The sequence below is a fragment of the Sprattus sprattus genome (genome assembly GCF_963457725.1).
Source record: "Sprattus sprattus genome assembly, chromosome: 16".
Classification (NCBI taxonomy): Eukaryota; Metazoa; Chordata; class Actinopteri; order Clupeiformes; family Clupeidae; genus Sprattus; species Sprattus sprattus.
Window position 1 is genome coordinate 22,383,164 of NC_137914.1, and position 27,500 is coordinate 22,410,663.

At 46.9% G+C, this 27,500-nt stretch overlaps 1 protein-coding gene across 1 annotated transcript in view; it reads right to left on the bottom strand.

The window, feature by feature from the left end:
• LOC308377509 (ankyrin repeat and SAM domain-containing protein 1A-like) overlaps positions 1-27,500 on the bottom strand; it is a gene marked incomplete at both ends in the record, with an annotated part of 101,593 nt that overhangs the window by 18,170 nt on the left and 55,923 nt on the right. Inside the window, 3 exons of the mRNA XM_080854197.1 lie at positions 8,355-8,467; positions 14,549-14,618; positions 16,665-16,718. Coding sequence (XP_080710323.1) covers positions 8,355-8,467; positions 14,549-14,618; positions 16,665-16,718 — 237 coding nt within the window. The remainder of the gene's footprint in view (positions 1-8,354; positions 8,468-14,548; positions 14,619-16,664; positions 16,719-27,500) is intronic.

The following is a 27,500-nucleotide window of genomic DNA, read 5'->3' on the forward strand; positions in this document are numbered from 1 at the left end:
TTCAGCCAAGGGCGTGAGGACATTTTAATCAGTATTAGAATATGCACACAGAAACCCCAGAGGTGACCTGCGACTGAGATTTGAGTGTTTTAACGTATGCAGTGACCACCAACATCTCCATGAAAGAGGGTAAACTACGTTGAACTGGCCTGGCCTGAATATCCAGGTCAGTGAGGTCTCAGTCAGCACATTTGGACCATCCATCCGTTTGACTGCCGTGATCCATGCTGACCCTCTGAGTGATCACCCTGTAGGGGGAGCAGCACCTCCTGCCCCTGACCCCCAACACCCACCCTCCTCCCTGGAGTAATCTCTCCCCTCCCCTTCCCATGTCGATGCAAATGCATCTCATGTCTTTTAACAAGGTTCCACTTGGCCAGCCCACCATCAACAACAGAGCAATCACTGCTATCATATTGATCACGGCCTGGGGGATGGAGCGGTGCGGTGCGGAGCGACTCGGATGGAAAACAAAGTGCTTTAATTAATGATTTCGGAGCAAGGGCCCCAAATAACCACCAAGCTCATCAACCCCCCCCACAGCTAGGAGAGCTCTTGATCATTCCGGCAGGGTCACGCTACATTAGACTGCCCCTAACAGATGGAGTCAGTCTTCTTCTCTTTCTTCCCCTCCCCTCCCCTCCCTGTCCACGCCACCACCAGCACCACGTCGAGAGCTGGAGATGGAGAGCAGGAATGAGCGGGTGACGTCAGTGGCCCTAAATCTGAGCAGCTGCTGGATGTAAAAGCCACTTGCGCCCGAGGACGCTTGAGAGCCGTCTTCAATTCTTAATTTGCCGTCGCTCACTTATGCACGTCTCTGGCCCGAGAGCTCAATTAGGGGGAGGAAGCAGATGAGAGACATGGGGATGGAACGGTGGCACACGGGGACATACACACACACACGTGTATATTCAATCATATAAACGCACATACGCACACACACGTGTATGTTCAACCATATAAACGCACGTACGCACACATACACGTGATTGTAGTGCAGTATTGACAGATGACTGCACTGGAGATGTAGGGAAGGGTAGAGAGTAAGTGTGACAAACACACAAACAAAACACACTTGGTAGCACACACACACAAGCATATCCATATGCACACATGCAAAAGAAAAACACATACACTCACGGAAGCATACACACACACACACACACACACATACACCCCCTCTGTGTTTGCTGAGGACCTGCTGGTGGGGGAGAGCCTAGAGCCAGTCATTCAGCTGCCTCCTAGCTTCTATCCTACTGGCACATACATCTCTAATTAACTGGAAGACTAAATCATCTCCCTGCCTAATGACGACGAGAGACCTACCACCGGAAGGTTTGGACACACACACACACACACACACACACACACACACACACACACACACACACACACACACACACACACACACTCATAAACAGACACACAGAAATGCATGCATGCACACACACACACACACACACAAAAACAGAGAAACATGAATGCACACACACACAAACATACGTGCAAAAAAAAAAAAAACACCAAGCACACCCAGGACGCTACAGATTTGCTGGTGTAAGAGTCAGTATGTGCACTGTTGTACGACAGATGTGCTGAAACACCTGGTTTGGCACTCGCTACAGAGGGGGCATGAGCAGAGAGGATCACCCACAGCACATTCATCACACACACTCCCCGCCATTTCAACAAAAGCCTGCATCAAACAGAATGACCTACCGAGAGCGCAGGGAAAAAGGAATCAGAGACATGCAAATAAGGACGGGGGGGGGGGGGGGGGATGAGGGTGCGGGCAGCCGCAGTCGCGCTTTAAAAATGCAGAGCTTCAAGCGTGCCTGGCGCAGTGCTGCAAGCGTTATCAGGGAAGTAGACATGTGTTAGAATTCTGATGAGTGAAAAAAAAAAAAGGACACAGGGGACTGATAACACTTCACACAAACACAGAGCCTATGCTTTCGCCCTCGCTTGGATCGTCAGTCACACCGGAAAAAAGATTAAGTGTTTACACCTCGAGCTGCGGAAGTACAGAAATGACGGGTAGGAGCGAACGGTCTGTGTTCTTACTGAAATTTGGATTAGTGCTATCTGGAGCTCGTTGTGGTTTAATAGTGAGTGGAGAACTGGCTCTGGGAAAGAGGAAGTCTTAGAGAAAGAAAAGAGAAAGAGGAGAGAAGGGGGAAGGGGGAGAGGTAGAGGTAGATTAGGCCATCCTTAATAACGTGTTTGTTTGCTGTAACATCCAAATCTAATAAGAAAAATTGGGTAGGTAGGTAACTCCCTATCACTCCACCCCAAAAAAAATTGATGATGAAGAAGAAAAAGATAATTCTAATGTCCCCTCTGCCTGCTACCTCGGTCCTCACCCTTCCCAGACATATGTAAGACTCACTGTTTCATGTTTCAGGATTGACTTTGTTGCCTATGAAACAGCATACAGGCCAACATCTTGTTATCAAGAGTTACTGGTACCAATCTAGGCTTAGTTCAAAGGAAACTGGGATTTACTAACCTGGGCTCTATTTTTAGCTCTTTTTGGGTCCAAATTCTAAGTAGGGATCGAGATCCAGCAACTGCAAAACGGCTATACAATGGTATGCTATGGAACCAAGCATGCAAGTCAAAGTGTTTTAGTCATTGACAAGCTCGTCTGACAACATGGAATGGATCCCTACAGAGATACAACTGCATCTGTTTGCAGATGAGAGAGAGAGAGGGAGGGAGGGAGGGAGGGAGGGAGAGGGAGGAATGAAGGAAGGAAGAGAGGGAGGGGGAGAGAGGGAGGTGGAGAACAAACCTCATTGAAGAAGGCGTAGCAGGTGAATGAATAGGGCAGGTGTGTGTGAGCGCATGTGTGTGTGTATGGGTGTGTGTGTATCTGCACTTGTGTGTTTGTGTGTCTGTGCTAGAGAGAAAGTGATTGGGAGAAAGAGAAGGAGAGCTGAAGCATCCATCCTGAACTCTCCTGGAGACCCCTCTGGTGGGCAGGATTATCTGCGGTCCAGGCTACCGTCATTTCCAGTCGTCATGCCCACAGACAGGGCTGAGCTGGATCAACGGAACCTGGAGAATTCACCTCATCACAAAGTGTGCGTGTATGTGTGTGTGTGTGTGTGTGTGTGGAGTGCAGGCAAATTAACGCATGAAGCACAGCTCTGACACACTTGCCTCTGATCTCAGAACACAGTATCACATTAAAGTTTATTGTGCCATACTAATCATCCCCCCTCCCCCCCCCCACACACCCCTCTCCCATTTGACATCCTTCCATTGAGAAGCTCCAACTATCTTTAGTAAGCCCACAAGGCTACCAGGCCTGGCAGAGCGTCTGTGGGAGTCAGCTGGGGAGCCTGTTTTAATAATGAAATACTTCTGTAGCTTTGACATTCATGCATCCATACATTCATGGCTTGGGTTTCTGCCGGGGAAGAGCATGTGTCAGCGTGTGGGTGTGTGTGTGTGTGTGTGTGTGTGTGTAAGCGTGCTTTCATCCTAGAGATCCTGCGGGGACATACTGAAACTGAGGTTGTGAAGAGGTGTGAAAGATGTTGAGAGTGTAACAGCATAATGAGGCGCAAAATCCTAAAAGCCAAAAACCATTCTTCCGTCCAATGTAATATTTAAGAAATATCACAAAAGAGGCAGTGCTGTTTGATGTGGACATCGGCACCATGCTACTGTCACGGCCATACATCTCTCCTGGGCTGTAAATATCTGGACACAAGGTACCGCTAGAAACATAAATGTAAATAAAATGCTAATGTGAATGACTGACCTCAACGTCAGTCATTCACCTCAAAGATGCTGTGTGTGTTTGTGTGTGTGTGTGTGTGTGTGTGTGTGTGTGTGTGTGTGTATGTATGTTGTGTGTGCGTGTCAAGAGTCTGTTGCTCCTCTGACGGATGGTGATGGTGAAGATTTATGACTCCTAACTAAGCGAGTCATGAAAGCCCAGAAAGGCACTGAGCCAGGCAGCTCAACTCTGCGGCGACCTTCACGCGTCAGTGAGAAGAAGAGGCAGACAAACAAACTGAGCTGTGACTGGAGTGATCAAACACAGAGCCCAAGCAGGCGAGACCCAGGGCCTCGCCTGTCCTCAGGATGTTACGTCTATTTTTTAAACCCTAAATCTACATCTACATCAGGATGCTACGTGTATTATTTAAACCCTAAATCAACATCTACATCAGGATGCTACGTCTATCATTTAAACCCTAGATCTACATCTACATCAGGATGCTACATGTATTATTTAAACCCTAGATCTACATCTGGATGCTACGTCTATTATTTAAACCCTAGATCTACATCTACCCTACATCTACAGTGCCACTTGGAAAATTGGTGATGAAAAAGTGCTCAAGGGGTTCCCATACTTTCAAGTGGCACTGTACATCTACATCAGGATGCTATGTGTATTATTTAAACCCTTGATCTACATCTACCCTACATCTACATCAGGATGCTATGTGTATTATTTAAACCCTTGATCTACATCTACCCTACATCTACATCAGGATGCTATGTGTATTATTTAAACCCTAGATCTACATCTACCCTACATCTACATCAGGATGCTACGTCAATCATTTAAACCCTACATCTCCAGCCAAAGTAGACGCACAGTTAGCGCCGTGCGCAACTTCAGCCTTGAGCTTCCACTCGGAGAGTGCCGGTAATGCGATCAATAAGCCCAGGCGCATTCGGAATGGATTTTCTAACTGCAACGGCCTTGGTTGCACCGCTGTTCTCAAATTAGAACCCAGTGACTAAGAGAGGAAATCAGGCAGGCAGATAGAACCGAGCTGCCTCAGCACGCGCTCTTATTGGGAGTGTGTGCTCACAAATATACAGGAAAGAGAAAAAGGCATAAACTCATTTTCTCATAATTGCCCTGACCTAGGCAAATGTGTGTGTGTGTGTGTGTGTGAGAGTGGCTAAAGGGATTGGTCCTCGTCCAGGCACACGGCCCTCTCTCTGATTTATGGCGTTCTCCTCCAGGCCTGACCAGCTGGGGCCTGAGGCACGGCCATCATCCATTCTCATTACGCCACGGCATAAAAACAACACCGCCTCAAAACCACAGGAAGAAAAAAGAAAAGAGAAAAAACAGCCAAACACGCATGGGGGTGTGGGGTGGGTCACTTACCTCGTTGGCTTGGCAACCACATCAACACACACCAGTTATAGCCTGCCAAACACAATACCGTGATTACCGCCTGAGCAGCTGGAGCGTCAGCCCCACAATCATCACCACGCTGGGGGAACTACTGAACAAGGTCCCCGCAATCATCACCACGCTGGGGGAACTACTGAACAAGGTCCCCGCAATCATCACCACGCTGGGGGAACTACTGAACAAGGTCCCCGCAATAAGGGCGCTTCGGCAGGGAGCTTCAGAACGGCACCACCACCACCGCCAAGGAGCCGCGGGGACATTTGCAGTATCAAAGCCAGAACACAGAACACAGTCCTGCGCTGTAGTGCGCTACTACACTGTGCTCAGAACATTGGACAGGTGGCTGCGTGTTTAGACTGGGTTGTGCGGGGAAGAAACTGCAGTGGCACACAGCATTCTGTTAGCAACTCTGTCCAAAATCGACCGATTAAAATAATCGATTGGTGTTTGGGAGGGCTGCCAGACTGCCTGGTCCTTAATGCAAGATAAGATTGCCCACCGAGTGAACAAGAACAACAAAAGCGAACAAACAAACAAATAAACAAACCAAACCTGTACACAAACTAAGGGTCCCTTGGAGCTTGTGTAGCCATCTCTAGTGTGTGTGTGTGTGTGTGTGTGTGTATGTATTTTTGTGTATGTTGTTGAGCTTGTTTGAAGGTTGTAGGCACTGTACTACAGAAAAATGCCAGGTCATCTCTCTCTCACTCCCTGGCTCTCTCCCTCTCCATCTCCTCTCTTCATCCCTCTTTCTCTCTTTTGTTTAAGCTGCCTGACCTGCTCTCGGCCTCCACCGTTTCCCTACTGCTTTGTTGTGGCATTGGAGCATTTTCTTGGAAGGGCTCCAGCAGCATCCCAGCATCCTTACTTACACATAATGGAAGCCCTGCTCCAACCCTGCACACTCAGCACTGGAGGAGACCACCACCTGTGTTCACTATGAGGACCACACTCAGCACTGTGAGGAGCACACCTCCTGCGTTCACTATGAGGACCACACTCAGCACTGGAGGAGACCACCTCCTGCGTTCACTATGAGGACCACACTCAGCACTGTGAGGAGCACACCTCCTGCGTTCACTATGAGGACCGCACTGGAGGAGACCACCTCCTGCGTTCACTATGAGGACCACACTCAGCACTGGAGGAGACCACCTCCTGCGTTCACTATGAGGAGCACACTCAGCACTGTGAGGAGACCACCTCCTGCGTTCACTATGAGGACCACACTCAGCACTGTGAGGAGACCACCTCCTGCGTTCACTATGAGGACCACACTCAGCACTGTGAGGAGCACACCTCCTGCGTTCACTATGAGGACCACACTCAGCACTGTGAGGAGACCACCTCCTGCGTTCACTATGAGGACCACACTCAGCACTGTGAGGAGCACACCTCCTGCGTTCACTGTGAGGAGCACACCTCCTGCGTTCACTATGAGGACCACACCTCCTGTGTTCACTATGAGGAGCACACCTCCTGCGTTCACTATGAGGAGACCATCTGCTGTGTTCACTATAAGGAGACCACCTCCTGCGTTTACTATGAGGAGACCACCTGCTGTGTCACCGCTAGATGCCACTAAATCCTACACAAGGCACATGAGATACTAGGGGAGTGTTTGTATGGCGGGGTCTAGTTCTTGTAGACTAGTTGTTTCATAGATTCTGGGAGCCACTCTCGGACTCCTTTGGTTATGTGTACATCCAGTGATTTGTTTCTCATTATAGTTTAGGTTAAATGTCAACAAAATCTCTCTCATGCTATGGCAGTTATTTCTCGTGCATGTTTTTAGAAAAAAATGTATTTCCAAATGGTGTTCTATACATCTCAAAATCGCAACCTGAATTGATTGGTCACACTTTTACTGAGGGTGAAAGCTAAAATAATGCTAAAATTCAGAATAGCCAAATCCCACTGCTTGAGTGAACCTTCACAATTTGCAATACACTACTGAACTGCAACCAAATCCTCCCTTACTATGTACCAGCTCTCATGTTGCGTTTGAGGGTTAAACCATTAGTCATGGCCAGCGTTGGGTTTGCGATCATTTGAAGCAGCATCCTAAAATAGCGGCGTTTTCATCCGGAGGCACAGCCCGTTCAGCGGCTCCCCTTGAGGGGCTAATACAGCTGACGAGCGCCGACCATTTGCAATCTAATTTCACAGCGCAGGGATGGGGATTTGGAAAGAGGACTTGGAATTGGTCTGAACACTTAACTGGATCTTGGGGATCTTAAATGAATTGGAGCTCCCCCCTTGAGATGAAGCTAATAGGATCTGCTTAAATCTTGACAGCTGACACTTTAATGCTAAGATCACGAGGTGATCACTGAATGAGTTAGCCATGACTCTGTTGGAGTAGTGCTGAAGCTGGAAAAGAGTACAACAAAAGGAAAGAGATTGCGAGGGTGGCCAGCCAGAGCGCAGTAGTGTTTGTGTGCGTGTGTGTGAGAGGAAAGATAGGGGGGGGCCTCATTTAGATGACGGGCAACAAGAAAAGCAACAAGCAAAGTTCGTCGTGCATGAACGAAAAACATAACTATTGTGTGGCTGGGAGTATTGTTCTGACCCACCAATGTTTGCGCATAGGGTCTTGCTCATGGTATTAATTTATTTTATTAAATGTATCAAGCGCAGCGGACTTGAGCTCATTGCTTTTGCTTGTTGCCAGTTGCCTGTCAGTGAAATTAGGGACCAGAGCTCGACCGTGGTTGAACACAGATTTGAAGACAAAGCGACACAGAGAGGAGAGTTTCTATGGCCAGGAAGCAGTTGCATCCCTTACTGATGCTCATTTCTTGGACAAAATACAAACAGGAAATCATGTCACCTCAGAAGAAAAAAGGCGTGGTTTGAAATGATGCTTTAGCAGAGCTGGAACTTCAGCTAGTCAGGAGCTACTGATGGAGTTCGACTCCACTTCATAATATTTAGTGCAAGAGCATTCCTCAGTGTGTCCACTGTTTGCTTTCCTCCTAATGTGTCAACATAGTTCTTTAGTGTGGAGGAGACTCAAAACTCATCACTGACCAATGCAGATACACTGTTCATCCCTTTACCACATCAATGACCCTTCCTCCCACACACCCGCATGAACACACACAATCATTCACAAACAAACATCCACACAACAAACACACACACAACACAGAGAGAGACATGAGTAACTCACCATGTAGTGGAGGTCATCGAATCCGTTGAGCAGCAGCTTGCTCTCGTACTGGGGCAGGCCCACGTGATCCAGCCAGTCACCCACGGGCTGGTCCAGCAGCCGGCCACTGGCACCTGCCGACAGAGGGAAGCGCTTGAGCAGGGAGAAGCCATTGAGCCGGTAGCAGCGGCACTCCGAGGACGACACGTGGCACTGCCACATCATCCTCGGCCAGCAGTGCCGCGAGCACCAGCACCAGGAGGGCAGGGGAGACAGCGTCCAGGCCAGTCAGGGGTGATGGCAGCGCCCGCGCAGCTAGGCGGAGGCTCGACCACCACGGTGGAGTAAACAGAGAAATGAACTCAGGCTACACCTGAAGCCTGATGTGTGTGTGTGTGTGGGGGGGGGGGGGGGGGGGGGGGGTAGGGTAGATGGGGAGGGATGTTGGTCGAAGGGGGGAGAAGGGAGGGTTGGACTGCAAGGAAGGAGGACTGGGTTCTGGGTTTCACGGTCGGTCACACAGTTAGAGATAAGAATTTGGGTATGCAGGTTTTAATCTTGGCACAGTTTATAAAGCTACAAAGCGAACACATGGTGTACTTCTGAAGACAATCTGTGGTCACGAGTGCTCAGGAGATCATCACAACCTCAGCGAGAGATAAAGAAAAAGAGGAACTTCTGAAGAGTCAAGAGGACTTAAAGAGCAGGCTTGTTTAGCAGCTGCTTTGAATGTGGAGTGCGGTTGCTCCCCTTGCAATATGCAATGCTTGCAGATCCATGCTCCATCTCAATGGCTTTGGTCTTTAATGAGGCAGAACACTACAGTGCAGGAGGGAAAAGAGGGAGCGAAGGAGAGTAGAGAGAGAGAGAGAGAGAGAGAGAGAGAGAGAGAGAGAGAGAGAGAGAGAGATTGTCTGGTCTCTCTTGGGGAGTGGATCTGAGGCAATCGAAACCCGGGAGGAGAGAGCAGAAGAAGCCAGATAATTAAGATTACAAATCCTGCATGGTCTTTCCAACTCGGCCAAAAAAACATCCCTTAAGACATCAGTCAGCGCAATCATCCATCCAGGATCACATGACCACACGCGGGGAGAGAAGTCGAGATGAGACACGTGGAATCCTGGTGGTTGTGCCAAACAGGAGTCTCCGAAAGTGATAATTACCGACCTTACTCGGCTCTGGTAATCAAGCAGTAATTCAACGAGAAACCGACTCCATCACTCGTTAAGAATCTGTGATGAAATGAGCAAACGAAGTTGGATCTACAATCTCACTGTAGCCCTCTCAGAAAGAGTCTGACAAAGTTTGATCACAAATGTATGCCCATGTATCACAAATGAGTTGGTTTAATCTTGGCAGTCTGTCAAAAGTCTTGGGCTCGCAAGACATGCCTCTGATAGATTCATTTAATCACCACCAGGGATCAAAGCAGCTCCGCATTGAGATAGCAAATAGTCGAGAGGAAAATAAGAAATGTCTTTCGTCTCAAAGCTTTGAACTGTTTATTTAGCCTCATATTAAATATTTTAGTCTAACAGAGTTGAGTTGTTCTGAGACACGGAGCATTAACAGTGAAAAAAAAAGACACACAAACTGGAGAAAATCCAGAAGCCTCCGATTAATTAACTTCCCAAATGTCAATTCGAATGGTTTTGCATCCTGTTAATTTGTAATCCTATGTAGTCCTACCCCACACCTATATCCATAGACAAACATTGCATCAAGAGATCAAAAATGCAATCAAATCCATCTTTTTCCATCCATCTGCACTTCACGAGGCAGGATGCTGACTGTAGTCAGGCTCTCTTAGGTATCCCAGTGCAGTCAGGCTCTCTCTGTGTCAGGTATCCCAGTGCAGTCAGGCTCTGTGTCAGGTATCCCAGTGCGATGCTCTGATCCAGGCACTCCAAAGGCTTCTCTGGCTCCTGCAGCTCCACAAGGTGAGTCAGAGAGGCTCAGCTGCTCCCCTGCCTCCCTCTCTCGTGTGTGCTGGGAGGACACTCCTGAGGATGAGTGTGCTCACGAGCACCGCACCAAGGTTGCCGCTGGAGGAAGCACACACATAATCCTGCGGGTCTGTGGAGCACTGGTGTCCTTTTGCTGTCCTGGGCGATTCTGCCTGCCTGCAATCAGCCTCCTCCGTCTCACTCCCTCTCCCTCTACTGCCCTCCCCCTCCTATCCCTGCCCTCCATCGCTCTTGTTCCCTCCCTCTTGTTCACCCCCCCCACACACTCTCTCTCTCTCTCTATCCCTGTCCTCTCTCTCCCTCTTCTCTCTCTCGGTATCCCTCTACTCTCTCTCTCTCTCTCACTCTCTCTCTCTCTCTATCACTCTCTCCCTCTCCTCTCTATCTCTCTCTCTCTCTCTCTCTCCTATCTCTCTCTTTATCCCTCTCCTATCTGTCTCCTATCTCTCTCTATCCCTCTCTCTCAGAAACTGCAAGGCTGCTGCTCATTGTTTGAAGAATCAAGCTGTCGTTCTACACTAGACCTCCGTCCGTCCCTCCTCTCTCTCTCTCTCTCTCTCTTTCTCTGCCTCGCTTCTTTTTCCACAACAGATCTCTCTCATCCTCCTAAGGACTCATTAAGAAAGAAAAAACTAAAACCACTCAACAGCATGTCGACACGGCTGAACTGAGGGGACCAGCCAGTGAAGCGAGTGAGAGCGGAGAGTGCAAGTTATTATTGACTCTCACTTCCCGGACCAAAGCAATCAGCAGCAATATCAATCTATACCCATCACCGAGAGCTTTTAACATGCACAAGTGCTCAGCACGTGCCATCTACATTCTCAGCAGTCAGAGAGACCCACAGGGCACGGCACAATAGCCTGCCCGCTTAACAGCCGCTTAGGTTAAGAACAGCCAAACAGGGCAATGCACGCATTCACTGCAGTCGACTCGCCCTTCTCAGCTTTCCAAGCTTTAAACAAAAACGTTTTAAACAATCTTCCCATACGGGCGTGACATACGGGCGAGTTAATATTTAAGCATCCTGTCGCACGCATACAGAGCGCTGGATGGACCTGTATTAAACAGTGTTTTGTTTTAGCGCAAGATGTCCACGATCATGAAGCAATGAAGAGCAACCACAACACGGACTGTTAACCACAACTCGTTATTGTTTATGACATTTGAGATCAGCTAAGGTCATTAAACAAATGGAGAACTGGGAGAGTTCAAGATTATACGGAGTAAGCTGGTTTCACAGCAGGAAAGGATTCTTCATCTCAAATGTTCTTCATCTCAAATGTTGCAACTCAAATAGAAGTATGGAATCATTAGTTTACTGCTGATTCGATGGTAAAAGAGGAAGATGCTCTTTAATAGATTCAAAAAAATAAATCCTCCAGCATCTTCCTCTGCTATGGTCTATGATCCTCTTTCCTTGGTCTATGATGCAACAGAGAGGGCTAAAATAAGGGGCACTGAATCTCTCTCAGCACTGCACCCCAGGAGCTCCTATAGAAATCAACAACCATTCACTGTCTGGACAAGTATCTGAGAGAAGGACTAACGTGACAGAGCATTTGTTCAGGTAATTCCGAGGTGTGGAGCGCACAGAGGAGGTTTTCCACACATTAGCTTCCCGGCATTAGCGAGGCCATGACTCACTGGCTCGAGTGATTTGTCCTCTCTGGGTCGGCCTCTTACTCTTCGGTCTTCTGTGGGCTTTTAAGGCAGCTTTGGGAATCAAGCTTATTCGCTGAAGGAATGTTGCGCGTTACTGTAGTCGGGCTGTCAACTGTCAGACAGGCACGGAAATGACACCACTCAGGAGAGCAGGAGCGCCAGAATAGCTGGGGGAGAAGGAAGGGGAATTTCATCGGATCAAAGTAATTGGGACTGATCGGACATGTTTTCACAGGGGGGAGTGGGGGGGGGGGGGGTATCACTCTGATGTCCACAGCACCTGCTCACTCCTCTCAGCTAAGACATGGGACAGATGGACTACTAATGGACAACAACCGGTGAGATAATGTATCAGGGGGGGAAATGATAAGGGGGAAATGAAGACTAATTGAGTTATTTAAGATAACGTGCAGTCTTTTCACGCAATCATTCTGATTTAAAAAAAGATGTACAAACAGATTGGTCTGGGATAGTCAAGAGGCAGTGAGAGAGACAGTCAGCAGGGAGGTGGGTAGGAGGGAGGTGCTGAAGCAGCTTTGTAAACAGAGATGTTTGTCAAACTGGGACGGCCACGACCATGTTGGAAACAAGGCCAAAAAGATGCCACGCCGACACACCTCTGTAGTCTGGTGCGTCCACAAGGAGATGGGTCTCTCTGTATGTGGGCCAAACATACCTGCTGTATATAGGCCAAACAGGCTGTTGGAAAGGGTGTCATATCACTGGGGTAAAACAAGGCTGGAAGGCACTGGGGAACAGGTACAACTTTGCAAAATCAGCCAACTTCCAAGCCAAAAAGAAGAAAAAAAACCTGCCAAATCTAATCTAGTGCTATTTAATTAGACTTGCCAGTGTATATACAGAACAATTTAAATAAGTCAGGAAAAAAAAAACCTGCTCTTGAAATTGAGCAGATAGATTCTCCAAAAAACTAATTTTCTGCTGTTCTGCCCAGGGTAAGCTGATTACCCAGATCAGAGAGAGAGAGAAGAGCAGGCAGAACAGATCCCGAACTCCACGCTGACATGCCACCATATACCCCCATGTGCCCCACACACACACACACACACACACACACACACACACACACACACACACACACACACACACACACAGTTGGGCAATAAGTCCTGAACTCAATCTCTCTATGGAAATGAATGTGGAACAGAACCTCCAGCTATGCATGCACAGGGTGACCGGGTACAGCAGGAAGATGGGGACGGACTCGACACGGAGCGCACAGCTCCTAATTTCACGGCTCAAAATGAGCAAAGTGCCCGATGAACCATGCCGGGATATTTGATGGAAATGCACAAGTGGTTAAGTTATACCATCACCATGCCTGTGTGCATTATAGTGCATATCATATACCATAATGATATGACTGCTTGGATATCATCATTTTTCAGAGGTAACATACAGGTAGGGGATTCCAATAGGAAGCGGTGCACCGTCCCATTTGGCAGTCATCTGCATGTGAAGTGACTTTCAGGGCAGAGGGCTCCTGCAGAAATGTATTGACATCCAACCTATGATCTTCATGTTGACAGCATCATCATTCTACAGGAGCTTCACTTGTGATAAGCAAAGGCATCTGAAGTGGCAGCGTACATCAGCTTAGAAGTTAAGAAAGGACATGGCAACTGACAGCGACAGTTATGTCTCATGTGGTCCGCCTAGACGATGACAGTCCCCGTATTCAGAATGATAGCACCACATTTTCTAAGTTGATCCTTCTCTGCAAATGGGGTTTGCCTAACCTCATAGAGATTGATTGCTACCACGACTAAATTGTAAAAGCTCTCTCAACACATCCATTGATTTGAACCTCTTTGTCCTTGAACAAAGCTACTGCATTTGCCCCTGTTCCCCTCTCTTTGGTATCCTATTAAAACGACCAAACCTGAAACAACCTCTGCTCCAGATCTGCTCGAGTGCTTCTTCTATCCTTTCCGGCTTATCGCTCCACACCCCCAGCCTGTAGAGTCCCATCAGGAGGGTATTCCGTTTCTGTTCCACAACTGGGATTAAATGACTGGAGGAGCTCGTGCTCAAGGCCTGGTGTCTGAAGGGGTTGGGGATGGCATGGCCTTGGCTTGACCACAGCAGCAGTCATAGACACAGTTGCCCGGCGGGTACATTTAAAAACGGTCTCTTCAGTGCTGCGTGAATTTTTAGCACTCTGACTGTGATGACAGATACTTAAGTGCGTAGTGCGTACAAGACCGACTCATCCGAGTTAAGAAACACTTGGGTTCGAAGCGGAATTCAGGATGTCTCTGATAGCAGTGTGTCTGAATGAATTTGCAGCACAAACTCAGATAACAACCCATATACAACTATATACCTAGCAAATGGCGTGATGGTGCTAAGACAGGATGATGGGGGGGGGGGGGGGGGGATGTCAGTGAGAATAAACAGCTAAAGGAGCCTCAGATGTTAAGGTTCCTCACGTGAGGCCTTACGTGTCAAGAACTGGGAGCCTTCGACCCGCTGTAACCTTGTTGGTGTGTGAGAGGGCTGGACGCGTGTTGATGTGAAAGGCAGTGCAGGGTGTTAGGCTGAGCGTGAGAGGAGCCGTACCTGAGGCGGTGTACTGCTGGTCTCGGGAGAAGTCGATGCCAGCACCGATCAGCGTCATGATCTTCTCGATCTGAAGAAACAGAGCATGGGAGAAGAGGAGAATAGAGTAGAGAAGGAAAGAGGGAAGAAAGAGGAGGAGGTAGAGAGAAACAAGAGTGGCAGGTTAGGTCACGTGGCGTATCACAACTCTCAAAAACACATATAAAAGACGTCAAATACAGTAAAAATGGACTCCTTATTTTGTATTAAAAGATATTAATAGATATAATGCTTATGAGGCGTCAACACTATGGAAATCTGTCATCTCATATTTAAGTGGATTTCAGTTCCATAGACATGAATGCCATCACCATATGGGTGGCGGTGTAAATTAATGGAACCTTTTAGGCAAAAGAAACATGGCTGTTGTCGCATCGATTATTTGGATTGATCGAGTGCTAAATATTCCAACAGGAGGCCCATTCATTATTGAAGCCATGACAATAAAACACAGGGTGCAATAAACACATAATTGGATTTTTAGACCATGGGTTTCCTGGAGTACAATTCTAATTCTAGCCTACCCTGTCATCAAGATGGAGAGGTAACACCCATGCACACCCCCCCGCAAGGCAAACAGAAGATCATCACTGACACCAAACGGCCCCCTTTAGAACAAGCCCTTCAGAGGAAGTCATATAACACCATATGGTGATAAATCTCACATTCATTCCCATGCGTGTATGCACAAACACCCACTGACACATCCACACACAGAGGAGGGTGGGGGAAATGAATCTAATAAGATAAAGGCTCCAGCTCTAACTGTATACTTATCCCTTTACATACACACTATATGATGCAGCAATGGCCCATCATAGGGGGCTCAAATAACCGAATGAATGTAGAGGGGCTTACATGTGGACCAGAGGGGGAGGGGGTTCGCTTGTGAACACCGCTGTGAAGTTTGTCACAGTACACTGAAATGATGGAAATGCCCTCTGTGTCATTCGACACTTTCCTTTTTAAGAAACATCCTTCCACAACATCAGACACAGCATACAAAGCATGACTGACATTTCAATATTTCACTGCCCCAAAGAAGTCATCTGTGCCATGATGATAATGAGGCCACAGGCTGCAGAGCTGCTGCTGATGCAGTAGGCCTCCTCGGGCTCCCTACATCCCACTATATGCTCACCACACACACATTACCGACTGGAGTTTTAAATAGACTCCCCACTTCTAAGGGATTTTCAGAGTGTGTTAGAATGTGATGTACGAATGGGCCTTGGAGTGTATTCGAGGCCCATCCATGTTGTTGAGAATCAAATACTTGTGTTTGTGTTTATAGAGAAACGGGTCATAATCTCTGGTGTGACGTTACGTAGTGACCAGGTCATATGGAATATACAGAAACCAAAGGTATAATGCTTCTTTATAAAACTTGACCAAGGACAAACTAATATGCAGCAGATAATGTACTGTTTTTCCATGTTTCTGAAACACTCTTGTAGAAATTGTGAGATTATAACTATTTGCCCAAAGGTCAACACAAGGCCTAGCAAAAAAAAAGATCTACATCCAAAATTAATTTTTCAATCTGGAAAATCAGATCCATGCAAGAGACGACACTTTTAACTTCTGATACGTCTCAAGATGTCTGATAAGTCGCCACGGAATAAAAGAGTGGCAATCATGAATAAAAGAGTAGAGATGAAAAAGAGAAGGCCTTAACAGGAGGAGGGCGAGGCACGTCCTGCTAGACGTGGAGATTAGAGAGCACAAGCTTGTGGTGAGAAAGCTTAGCGGGACAGAGTAGAGAGACTTCCAGAGTGAGGAAGCGAGCGAGCCAGCGAGCCGTCCCAGAGAGTCCTCCCAGGGTAGCCCACTGAATGCTCATCACCAGCTAAATGAGAACCAGGCGGCACTACTGACTAACACCCTTCATCCCGCAAGCATGTAGCATAGATACTGTATAAACCACATCCATCCCTCCATCCCTCTCCAACACTAACTCTACATGACCCCAGAGTATGTAGTATGCAGTATGCACTGCGTTAGCCTAGAGCAGGAGAAGGGAACAGGAGGAAGAGGAGGAGGAGGAGGAGGTGGTGTTTGAGGGAGGAGCGCTTACGCTGTGACAGGACTGAGGTCTCCTGGGATTTGCGCTGGAAGACATCGGAGTCTGCTGAGGAGAAAAAGTCATTTAACATTGTGGCTGCTGCTGCTGCATCTTCCTGTTCTTAACACACAGACACACACACACAGACACACACACACACAGACACAGACACGCACACATACACACACACTCACTGAAACAAATTTGAAAAAGTATCATATCAGGGTGTAAACTCTGATTTCTGCAACTTGCTGTATAGAACAAGATAGATAGATAGGTTGGAAATAAACATGCCCTGAAAGAGTACCGGGTTCTGAAATGACCATGCCCTGAAAGAGTACCGGGTTCTGAAATGACCATGCCCTGAAAGAGTACCGGGTTCTGAAATGACCATGCCCTGAAAGAGTACCGGGTTCTGAAATAAACATGCCCTGAAAGAGTACAGGGTTCTGAAATGACCATGCCCTGAAAGAGTACCGGGTTCTGAAATGAACATTTTACATTAGAAGCATAAAGAGTTTCACAGGTACTGCATTCCACACATCCTCCAGCATACAGTACACTCATTCGCTAGGACCGCACTGTGGAACATCTTTGAAGAGGCACCTTTGTTCACCATTGAGCTCCTGGTGCTAATCCTGATTACTTCCTGGTATGATGCCACAAATCAGTGGATGAATGAGGTAGTACTGGGACGGTGGGGTGGGTGGTTGGGGGGGGGGGGGGGGGGCTTTGATCCTCTCCGATTCATCATCCTGTTTTTACCCCCCTGCCACCCCCTCTCTCTCTAGCATGGCCCCCTGGTGCTTAGTGCCACGTGGGCTTCTGAGCGACTTCACTGGAGATGAATCAGGAGGAGCATGACTCATCGTTTTTTTTCTTCCTTAAGACTCCCCGGACGACGCCTCCATCAGAGAGACCCAACCCTGCAATTATTACCTAAAGAGCTGCATAGCTTCGGCGCTCAGCTTAAAGCTGCTTGAGCCTCTAACATAATGGATGCACTTGGAAATCTTCCCTTTAAGCTTTGGTATGTAAGGTTTTTATATTTTGAAATGTGCTCCAAAACCTCATGTTAGCAGAAGATGTTCCATTCTAAAGTTTCTCAGCAAGTCTTGGCTGCTAATTATCCAGAGGTTATAAAATCATACATGTTAGGGATTGGGCCTTCAGGATGTCAGTCGACATGACAATGTAGGCTTCTGCGGAACAGGAAGAGGGGGTAACAGAAGAGCAGAGAGGTATGTATTCAGATATCTGGCTAATGCTAGCTTGATTAGTACTTCTTACATATTCTACTTTTAAATCCACTTTAAAAAGTCTTTTTAATTGGAGCATTCAGATTTGAGTTTCATGGGACAGCTTTCCCTTAGAGGCCTATTACCATTCTGTTGTTGTCGCCACTGGAATATGAAAACAGTACTTAAAGCACAATTATTTATCTCCAATTATATCCCGATAACAAGGCAGAACAAGGGGAAAAATCCCACACATGCAGGTGCCTGGCCTTGAACAAAGGGACCAGATATCCAGGCTGCTCCTGGACAGTAAGACACAGGTGTACAGGTTCCCCTGATTCCTCATTAGTAGTGGCCGGGCTCACTGAGCTCAAAAAAGAAGGGCTTCAACACTTGACCAGAGCCCCCCCCCACCTCACTGTTTCTGGGGTTCAGCAGTATGATGGTGAACGTGCAAGCTGAATCAACAAAACACGGCTCTAGAGACTGACATGCTGCAGCATTCTCTCTCTCCAACCTGCACGTTGACAATGGCGCTACATCAACATAGCTGCTGGAAAGCATAGCTCAAAATAATGCCTCAGAGTCCCCCATGTTTGCTTCTTGGACCATTTCAACAGAGTCCCCCATGTCTGCTTCTTGGACCATTCCATTCGTAATAAACTAGTGGCAAAGGCTACCTAAAAGGTGTTGATTATAATCTATTACACTTTGTATTGAATTCAGTGAAATTCTCCTCAAGTTCCTCTAGCTGTCTGTCCAGTAAGCGCACGCTCAAAACCCTACTGTGTTCCTGCACTCCTGCCTCTGTTAACGGGAAACAGACAAAGCGCAGAGCCTTACACCCTTCTAGTCATTAAACAACGTTGCTTCAGTAGTACAGAAGGGAGGGGCGTATTTGATTAGCTGTTGAGCTCAAATAGCATTAACCTTTCACCAGGGTCGAGGTCTGCACCTTTAAACCATTTAAGGCACTCTCATTTGATGAAAACCCACTGTAATTCTGGGGAATCATGAAGAGATACCCTTTGAGATGCACAGTAAGTGTGGCACTGGGTGTATTTTCCAAGCATCACTGCTAATGTCTTTACATGGGAGCCAGCCGGGTTCATTACTAGGCATTACCAGCAGAAGGCTCCATGGCTCTTTGAGACGGAGCCGTATTCCGTCACACTTGAAGGCCAGTGATCTCAGATAGAGTCTTTAGCACGGCACCGCAGCCGACTCCTCTGAAGCGGGGACAGGGTGGGGGTGGGCGCCTGGGGAGACTCATTTACTCTGATAACGCGTTCGGGCGGTGAGGAAATAAAAATACCAAAACCCCACCTCATATCCTGAGATTAAAAAATTGCTCTGAAATGCAAAATAAAAAACCAACATAGCAGACTTAAGACAGCTAGGTCACTCTCTGCTTTAAGGGAACACTACGGCTAAAAGACAAATTCAAGTTCAGCTTTCAGAACCAAAACATTTTTAGCAAGATGCCAGTTCAGACTACAGCTGAAAACCTGCAGCTGAGTCACAGTGTTACAAACCAGACACCAATTCATGACAATTCATTTCCCTGCACTGCAGCCCAAACAACAACAACAACAACAACAACAACAACAACAGACAAGATGCCGGCACAGAACAGCCTGGGCAGAGGTGGAAGCTTAAAGAGGAAACGGGAAGGTATGAAGGTGTCCAAATACGCAAGATAACAAGATCATTTAAATTAGTGCTATTTCGTTTTATGAACCCAAGTGGGTTTCACCACTGTCCTACATGAGACAACAGTTTTCATCAACTCTCCACAGTGACTGACTGAGTAACTGAAGGGGAAATAAATAAAACATTTGTGCAAATGTTCACTTCAAGCGACCGTTGGGTTTCATCAATCACTGTCAAAATGCAATTCTAGCTTCAGGAACAAGAGACAGATACTGGTATCTTGGTACCTTGTTTCAATTTGTCATGCTTGAATAAATATTCCAAATTCCCTTTAGGTCTTTTGTCCCCATAACTTTTGAAAATAACTTTAGAAATTCGCAAACAAATAAAAAGGCAGTTTTTTTATATTCTCCTATTCTCCTAAAGTGAATCAGTTCCAAAGATAGAGCACTATGGATACTTGCCATCCATCTCTTGGTAAACGCCAAAAGAGAGAAACTGACTGGTGGTTAGTTGGTCGATCCGCCTGCAATAAAAATAGTCCCAACATCACAGGGTTCTTTTTCACCCCATCCCCTTTTATTGCCATGAAAACTGCCAGGTGCCATAAATTCTGCCTAATGAGCAACCGTATGCAATATGGCACTCTGGGTCTCCCGCTACGTGGCCACGCTCCTTGTAAATCAGATACACCCTCAGAACTCCCACAGGCAGAGCTGGGAAGACGGATGTGCAACAACCCTGGGTCCAGAACAAGACAGAAACGTTCCGGTCTGTCTTCTAGTTCTATATGGGTACAGAGGGACGCCACCCCGGGGGGGAAGAACAACCCGAGAATTACCCATAATCCTTCTCTTCTAGTAGCCACGAGCCTTAAGGGGTTACACAAAATGCATTATTGATGACGCTACTTGCAGTCGCAGACAGAGATGCCGCTAGCGGTTTGCGCTCGCATAAATACTAATTTCAAAAGTGGGCTTTGCTCTTAGTGTGGAGGTGTCAACCTTGATGTGCAGGCTGCTCACATCCAGTTAGGTGGTAATATTGAGTGAAAAAGGAAATCCCATCAGTTGAAAAGGCTACTGCTTGCTTAATGTTGGGCCCTGTTACAAAGGGAATTAACTTAGTAAATCCTTATCTGAATGGCCTTCAGCTTCCTGCGGGAGGAGTACACAAATAGATAAATAAACAAGGTTTTTCTGAAACTAACTCCACAACACACCAGAGGAAATTTCAAGGACACCATGCATGAGGAGAGAGACAGAGAGAGAGAGAGAGAGAGAGGGATATAAGAAGCAAAACGAGAAAAAGTACGAGGATGCATAGTAACAGAGAAGGTCTGACAGAGAGCAAGAAGGAAAGAGAAGGATTGAAAGGGAAAGAGAGATAAAGATTGCTTTGCACAGCTTCAGGGTCTTGTCTATAAATAGACTAGGCGACGCCTTGATTGTGAAAACCCTCTGAGTGGCTGCTCTACCCATCAACCACAGACAATAGCTGCTGAGGTCAAAGGTGACATGAGAGCAAGGGTCAGCAGCTGACGTGGAGAGGAGCCTGGTGTGTGTGTGTGTGTGTGTGGGGGTTAGTTGCAGTGTGGCACACTAACTGACTGCTGTCCCATCACCCCAGTGGGCAGCCACGGCCACTGACAGCTGGCACTGGCATTGTGCGACGGACAAAAGGGGCCTGCGCTGAAAGCGAGGGTGCCAAGATGTCTGCCCCAAAGAGGTGGCCTGGCATCAACAAAGTCTGGCTGGGCGGGCTGGCCAATAAAATGGTCCTACACAGAGACAAACCCATGCTAGGATGGTGCCATGAGATGCTAAGGCCACAGAAAGGCACACCAAGAAACCCTATCCTTCCACACACACACAAGAACACACAAATGCATACACACACACACACACACACACATATACACACACACACACACACACACACACACACACACACACACACATTGAACTAATGTGAACTCATTAGCATAAACCAAAAACAATGTGTGTGCGTACAACAGAGATAATCATTAAGCCTGCTTTTTGCCTAACTTCAGAGACAACGAACCTAGTAACTGCAGGTAGTAATGCTAATCCCTCTGGAGTCTTAAAAAGAGAGACAAAGTGGGCTCAAAGTGGGAGAGGTGTCGCTCAAGAGGCTCAACCACGGCAAAATCACTCCACACAGATGAGCCTGCTTTAGGCTGAACAAGATGGACGAGGGGACGGGCCACCACTCGCTGAGCGGAGTCAAGAGGAGGTCCATCCATTCATTCTTCTGTTTGGCATGAAAGTGCTTCCGAGCCCCCACTGGCCTTCTTGATCAATGCCACTTCAGGGGTCCAATGAGACCAGCTCGGTGTGGGTGAGAAACTATCCAAGGGGCTATTTATCGCCTCGCTTCTTGATAGTCTTCAGCTGTTGTGCTTTTAATTGGAGCTTTAAACTTTTCGCAGCTGACCCAGAAAAATGACACCAAAGCAGATAACTGATAAGATCAACTTCAAACCCGCACGTTCAGAAACTACAGTAAACCAACAACAACAACAAATCACATCCGCCTGCTCCTTCTCTTCAATAGATCTGACACAATAGAATGGAGAAGAAAATTGTGCATTTTGTTCCATTTGTTTCTTCTGAATCAACTAGCTGGAAGAAGAGGGGATACTCACAAAAGCTGGTCTGGTACTGGTGCTGGCCATGGGGACTTGGTGCGGGGGGAAAGGATGAAGATGACGGAGGATGAGGAACAGGAGCCAGCAAGGAGCTCCCAGATGACTGCTTCTATCCTTTATCTCTCACGCCGTCTATACTTTTTTTTTGACTCTGTATGTCTCTTTCTTTCTTTCTCTCTCTCTCTCTCTCCCTCTCTCGCTCGCCTCCTCACTCCTCCCCTTGCCGTGGTTGAATTTGCTGGCCCATACAAAGAGGCCCCTAGATTGTCACGTTTAGTCTAATCCCAAGACTGAGACAGGCTTGCATTAGCATGAGCTGGCTTTGTCTCTATCTGCACACACACACACACACACACACACACACACACACACACACACACACACACACACACTCCCACATACTTTTTTTTCTCTTGCACATGCACATGCACAGTCACACACACACACACACACACACACACTCTCAACACAGGGACAAGGTCCTCATGCAAGTCAAATCCTCTCTTGTCTCAAAAGTAAAAGTTGGCTGATTGCGTGTGTGTGTGTGTGTATAAGTGTGACTGCAGATTTGAGAAAAGGAAGAGGAGGCAGCCGACCCAGACACACAAAGCTCCATCTCTGGGTGTCCCGGGACCCCCTGCTCGCCCACTCGCTGTCACACAGTCCAGCAGAGTGTCCCGGAGCAGTCATCCGTGACCGTGACAAACCAAAATGGCCGCCCGGCAAAGCAAAAAATCCCACCAAAGCACCAAGGAACGAGTGAGAAAAGGAGAAGAAAGAAAAAGAAAAGAAACAGCAGAGGAGTCGGCCACGCTTCAAATACTACCCCACTTCACAGGATATTCAAGGAAATGGAAAACAAAGAAGGGAGGACACCATATAACATTTAGAATGTGCCAGATGGAATTTATATTCCCCCTGAAACTCCTTCTCCACACCCTCTATTGTCTCAATATTAAAGTGCATGTGAGGATCCTTTTTCATGGGCACTTTTTTTTTTAACAGGGAGGGAAACGGAAAAAGAACATAAAAAAAAAAGTCATGAAGGAATGCGCAGTGGGCTTTGGTAATTAACTTTCATCCTAGTTGCTCCATGGCTTCCACAGCAGTGCACTTAAAGACAAGATCTGCAAGATTTAAAGCTTGTTAATATTAACTCTGGTCCCTCGGCGGGGAGGCCAGGGATGGATGGGATGGGGATGTTTGATAACATTTCCCCCATCCTACAGCTAAGGTGGCCATTTTGTAGCCAAAAGCATGCCTCAACCTGCTCCAGGTTTTATCCAGGATCCTCTGAGGATGCAGAGGTGTGTGTGTGTGTGTGTGTGTGTGTGTGTGTGTGTGTGTGTGTGTGTGTGTGTGTGTGTGTGTGTGTATGGACTGATGAGGACGTGTCAGAATGTGACCCGAGGCAAGGACCATGGGGAGGGGTCGAGCCAGTCATGGCCCTCAGTCAGTGGGCCTCCCAGAGCTGGGGGGGATTGATGCCTGACCGTGCTCAGCGTTCAGGGACACATACACCACTAGCTGTAATGATGACAGCCCTTATAAGCTTGGGGACTGGGGTTTAGGAGAAATATAGAGGGGGGGGGGAAGAGAGAGAGAGAGAGAGAGAGAGAGAGTGAGTGAGGGAGTGCAAGAGAGAGAGAGAGAGTGACTGAGTGAGTGAGGGAGTGCAAGAGAGAGAGAGAGAGTGACTGAGTGAGGGAGGTAGGGAGTGCGAATAAGAGAGAGAGAGTAGAGTAAAAAGAGAGAGCATAATGGGAGCATGACTAGGTCTGATGTTACATTAAAAGTTTACAGTTCACTGTGGAGCACATCTGTGCCAGAACCCTTCCAAGTGGTCGCTAATACAACTACACTTGACATTTTGCAAGGTGAACTTATTTCCTTCAGCCAGCTGATATACTATACTACATGACGTGACAGGATTCAACATCAGCCTTTGTCTAATTGTTCAAAACAGGTCAAAAAGTATATCACGTGGGGCACTGTGGCGCAAGTAGTAGCCCCGGTCATATACGGGCTAGAACGCCCACGGGGACACTGGTTCGAATCTGACCTGTTGTCATTTCCCGATCCCACTCCCCACCTCTTCTCTCCCTCTAATTTCCTGTCCAAACCTTAACTGTCCTGTCTCATTTAAGGCAAAAAGCCCATAAACAAATCTTTAAAAAAAAATGATTTACCACAACAACAAAGAAATCGGATCACTTGCCTGATCAATCAATCAAAGACAGGTGCATTTATGATGCTGTGTTGTAAAACGTTGTTTTGATATTTTCAGCTAATATCGCCCATCATCAGTTAAGGGAGCAGGCCCTTGATAGGCCAAGGAATCCAGTGCAAAGTGCTGTCTGCAGGCAAAAGGAAGCACAGACCAAACTAGACCAAACACAGAAACTGTGTGTGACGTCACTTATTTATCCTTACTTAATATTGGCTCCTAAGGATGATTTTTTTTCTGGAGCCCAGCAGATTTAGCTGCCGTGTATGTATGATGGCTTATATCATGCATACTGAATTGGCCTGAAGCATGCATTCACAGGATTTTTCTTAACACAAACTAAAAAGTCCCAAGACATTATCAATAATGCAGGTGGAAAATTGGCCATCATTACTAGCAGAAAATCAAAAGCGTTGAGAGCAGGGCTGAGTAAGAAGTATTCATCTGATGAAAAGTGCCAAGAACAGAGAACATGCTTTTCAAAACAGAGCAAGTCTTGCATGTTCGGTCTCGCCAAAGCTCTGATATGGTAATCCACAGATGATGAAAGCACTGTTTTGTGAGAAAACACAAGCAATACAAGGGAGTCCTTGAACAGTCTTTGACTCAGGACCACTCAGAGAAAATGAGTGAGCGAATGAGCAACAGAGGGATGGAGCCTGAAAGATCCTCTCAGAACTAGAGGATGTCGGACCTTTCACGAGTTAGGCAGCTGATGAATCCACAGGCTGCACTACCTACTGTCCTCTTTTCTCAGTGCTTTTCAGCAAAAGCTACCCATAAGAAAAGAGATCGGTTTGCCATGCGTTCAAAATCGACCACAGTTGGTTGCCTCTAATGCAGGCTTTCAAACCTTTCAAAAGTATCACACGACTCCATAGAGGATTCAACACAAAGAAAGCACATTTTCAAAGAAGTAAGAATGCTCAGGGAGTAAAATAAAAAATATCAGACACAAAACAAACAATGAAATGTAAAAATAGAATGTTCACACTGCACTCAGGAAAGCGTAGACAATACAAGCATGACCTTATGGGTTTCTCTAATCAAGCGATAGATCTGAACAGTCTCTGTTTGTTATTTTCTGAAGAAATTAATTATGGTTAGTTTCAGACAAAACAAAACAGAACCAAAAAAGAACTTCAAACAGAGATGAACTTAGCAGTGCTTTCACTTTCTGAATCAGAACTTCCTTGGTCACAGAGGCCTCTATCTTTGGGACATTTTTAAATAACGTTTCCAAAGTCACAAGACGGTGACTTGTCTGGGGAATACTCTCATCTTCTCATGTGTCTCATAGCCTTGGTACACCCACGAGGTCACTAACGTTCCAAGTGAATTATGCAATGAATTAATCAAACCCATGCTCCACTAATGGCAGAGACTGCAGAAGTTTCCAGTTGCAGCAGCCTATTCAATCGCCAAAGAAGTCCTGTAAAACACATCAACATGGTGACCAGACTCCTGTGACTCAAAGGTTGTTGGGCTTCCTTGGCTGTAGATGGAGGGTCCAGCACAAACAGCAGCATGAACAGTGAAGGCACACTTCACTTCATTTCATATTCTATACACAACGATCAAATCAATCTAAACACTTCAGTTACAACAGTCAGGAAATTGGAAAAACAGCACAAAATCTATTGACCACGGTACCGACTGATATTTCGTGAGCATCTCAAATATGGTAAGAGACAAGTTGTTTTTCATGAGACAGGCCTGAAGTGCTGTCTCTTATTGGCAACACTACGCAGAAGGTCAGCACCAACTGCATACATATTTCTTCTGAATTTCTGGAATTGAGGAATGAAACACACCAGGTAGCCCATATCTCTCCAGTGACCGTTTACTATTTAGGACTGTGTTATGACTTAGTGTCCACCTCGGAGACAACACAGTCTGCCCCTGTTTGGACTAGATCGCTTGGCATGCAAACAAGACCATGGTTTTCCCATCAGAGTAAAAGCTCCTGAAGGGCTAAACAAGATTAGCACTTTAAGCCGCGCTCTGATTCCTTCCCTGCTAAATTCCCCAATAGCTCCTCATACGTGCCCACAAACTCTGAGGAGAAACAGGTTCCTTTTGATGCAGCCAAAGACACCAAAACTAAGCCGTTGGCCAACATCCATGACTGGTTCAGCGGACCCATTGCCCTCAGACTGGCATATGTTAGCACAAAAGTACCATGAGACCATCTGTTCAAAATAAACTGCGGGCCACAGTGATCAACTCATCCCAGCCCGCCCTAGTCTCATTATTCTGGGATAATGGCTGGTCATTCACAGGGACAATCTACGGAGCGCTAGCCAGGGACGGCCTGTACGGCCTCATTGTGGAGGCTAATAAATGCTGTGAGATAATGGAGGGATGGAGAGCAGCTGATTCACTCCCGCCTGGTCATTACTGAAGCCGTTTCTTTATGATGAGGAGCACCAGCGAGAGTGAGTGAGAGAGACAGACCGCGGGATGTGAGAGAACAAACCAATCAAGGGAGAGGCAAGCCACAGGGTTGTAAAGCAACAAAAAAGTAGTTGTCCTTTAGAAATATGTCTTTGTCATTGGGAGAGATTTAGTGGAGGTGCTGACAGGTGGCAACCAATGCAGCATGAAGAAAAGAAAAAAACACTTCCACCACACAGTTTGGAGCAGTGAAAATCTACACCACCCAACTACAAGGTTACGACAGCGACAAAAGATGGAATATATTCATGAGTCATTGCACAAAGCAACACTTTGTGTGCGAATACATGCATGACGGAGAGAAGATTTATTTCATTGTTTTGGCTTTCTGGGATGCCTCTGGATCTGAGCGTCAGCTCTGGCGGCCCTGGACTGAGGCGGAGCAGCTGCTGATGTTTCAGTGTTATCGCTGGTAACCATAATAAACGCTGAGGAGTGAGCACATCACGGAGCAATTGGAACCTTATTAACCAGAGCACCCTATGAAACGCAACAACTCCAGAGTACTAACAGCTGCACTTCATAAAAAGACACCTCACAGGGTGTCAGAACATTTAACACCGCAGGGAAAGGAGTACTGGAGTAAAGTATCATGTCAGTCA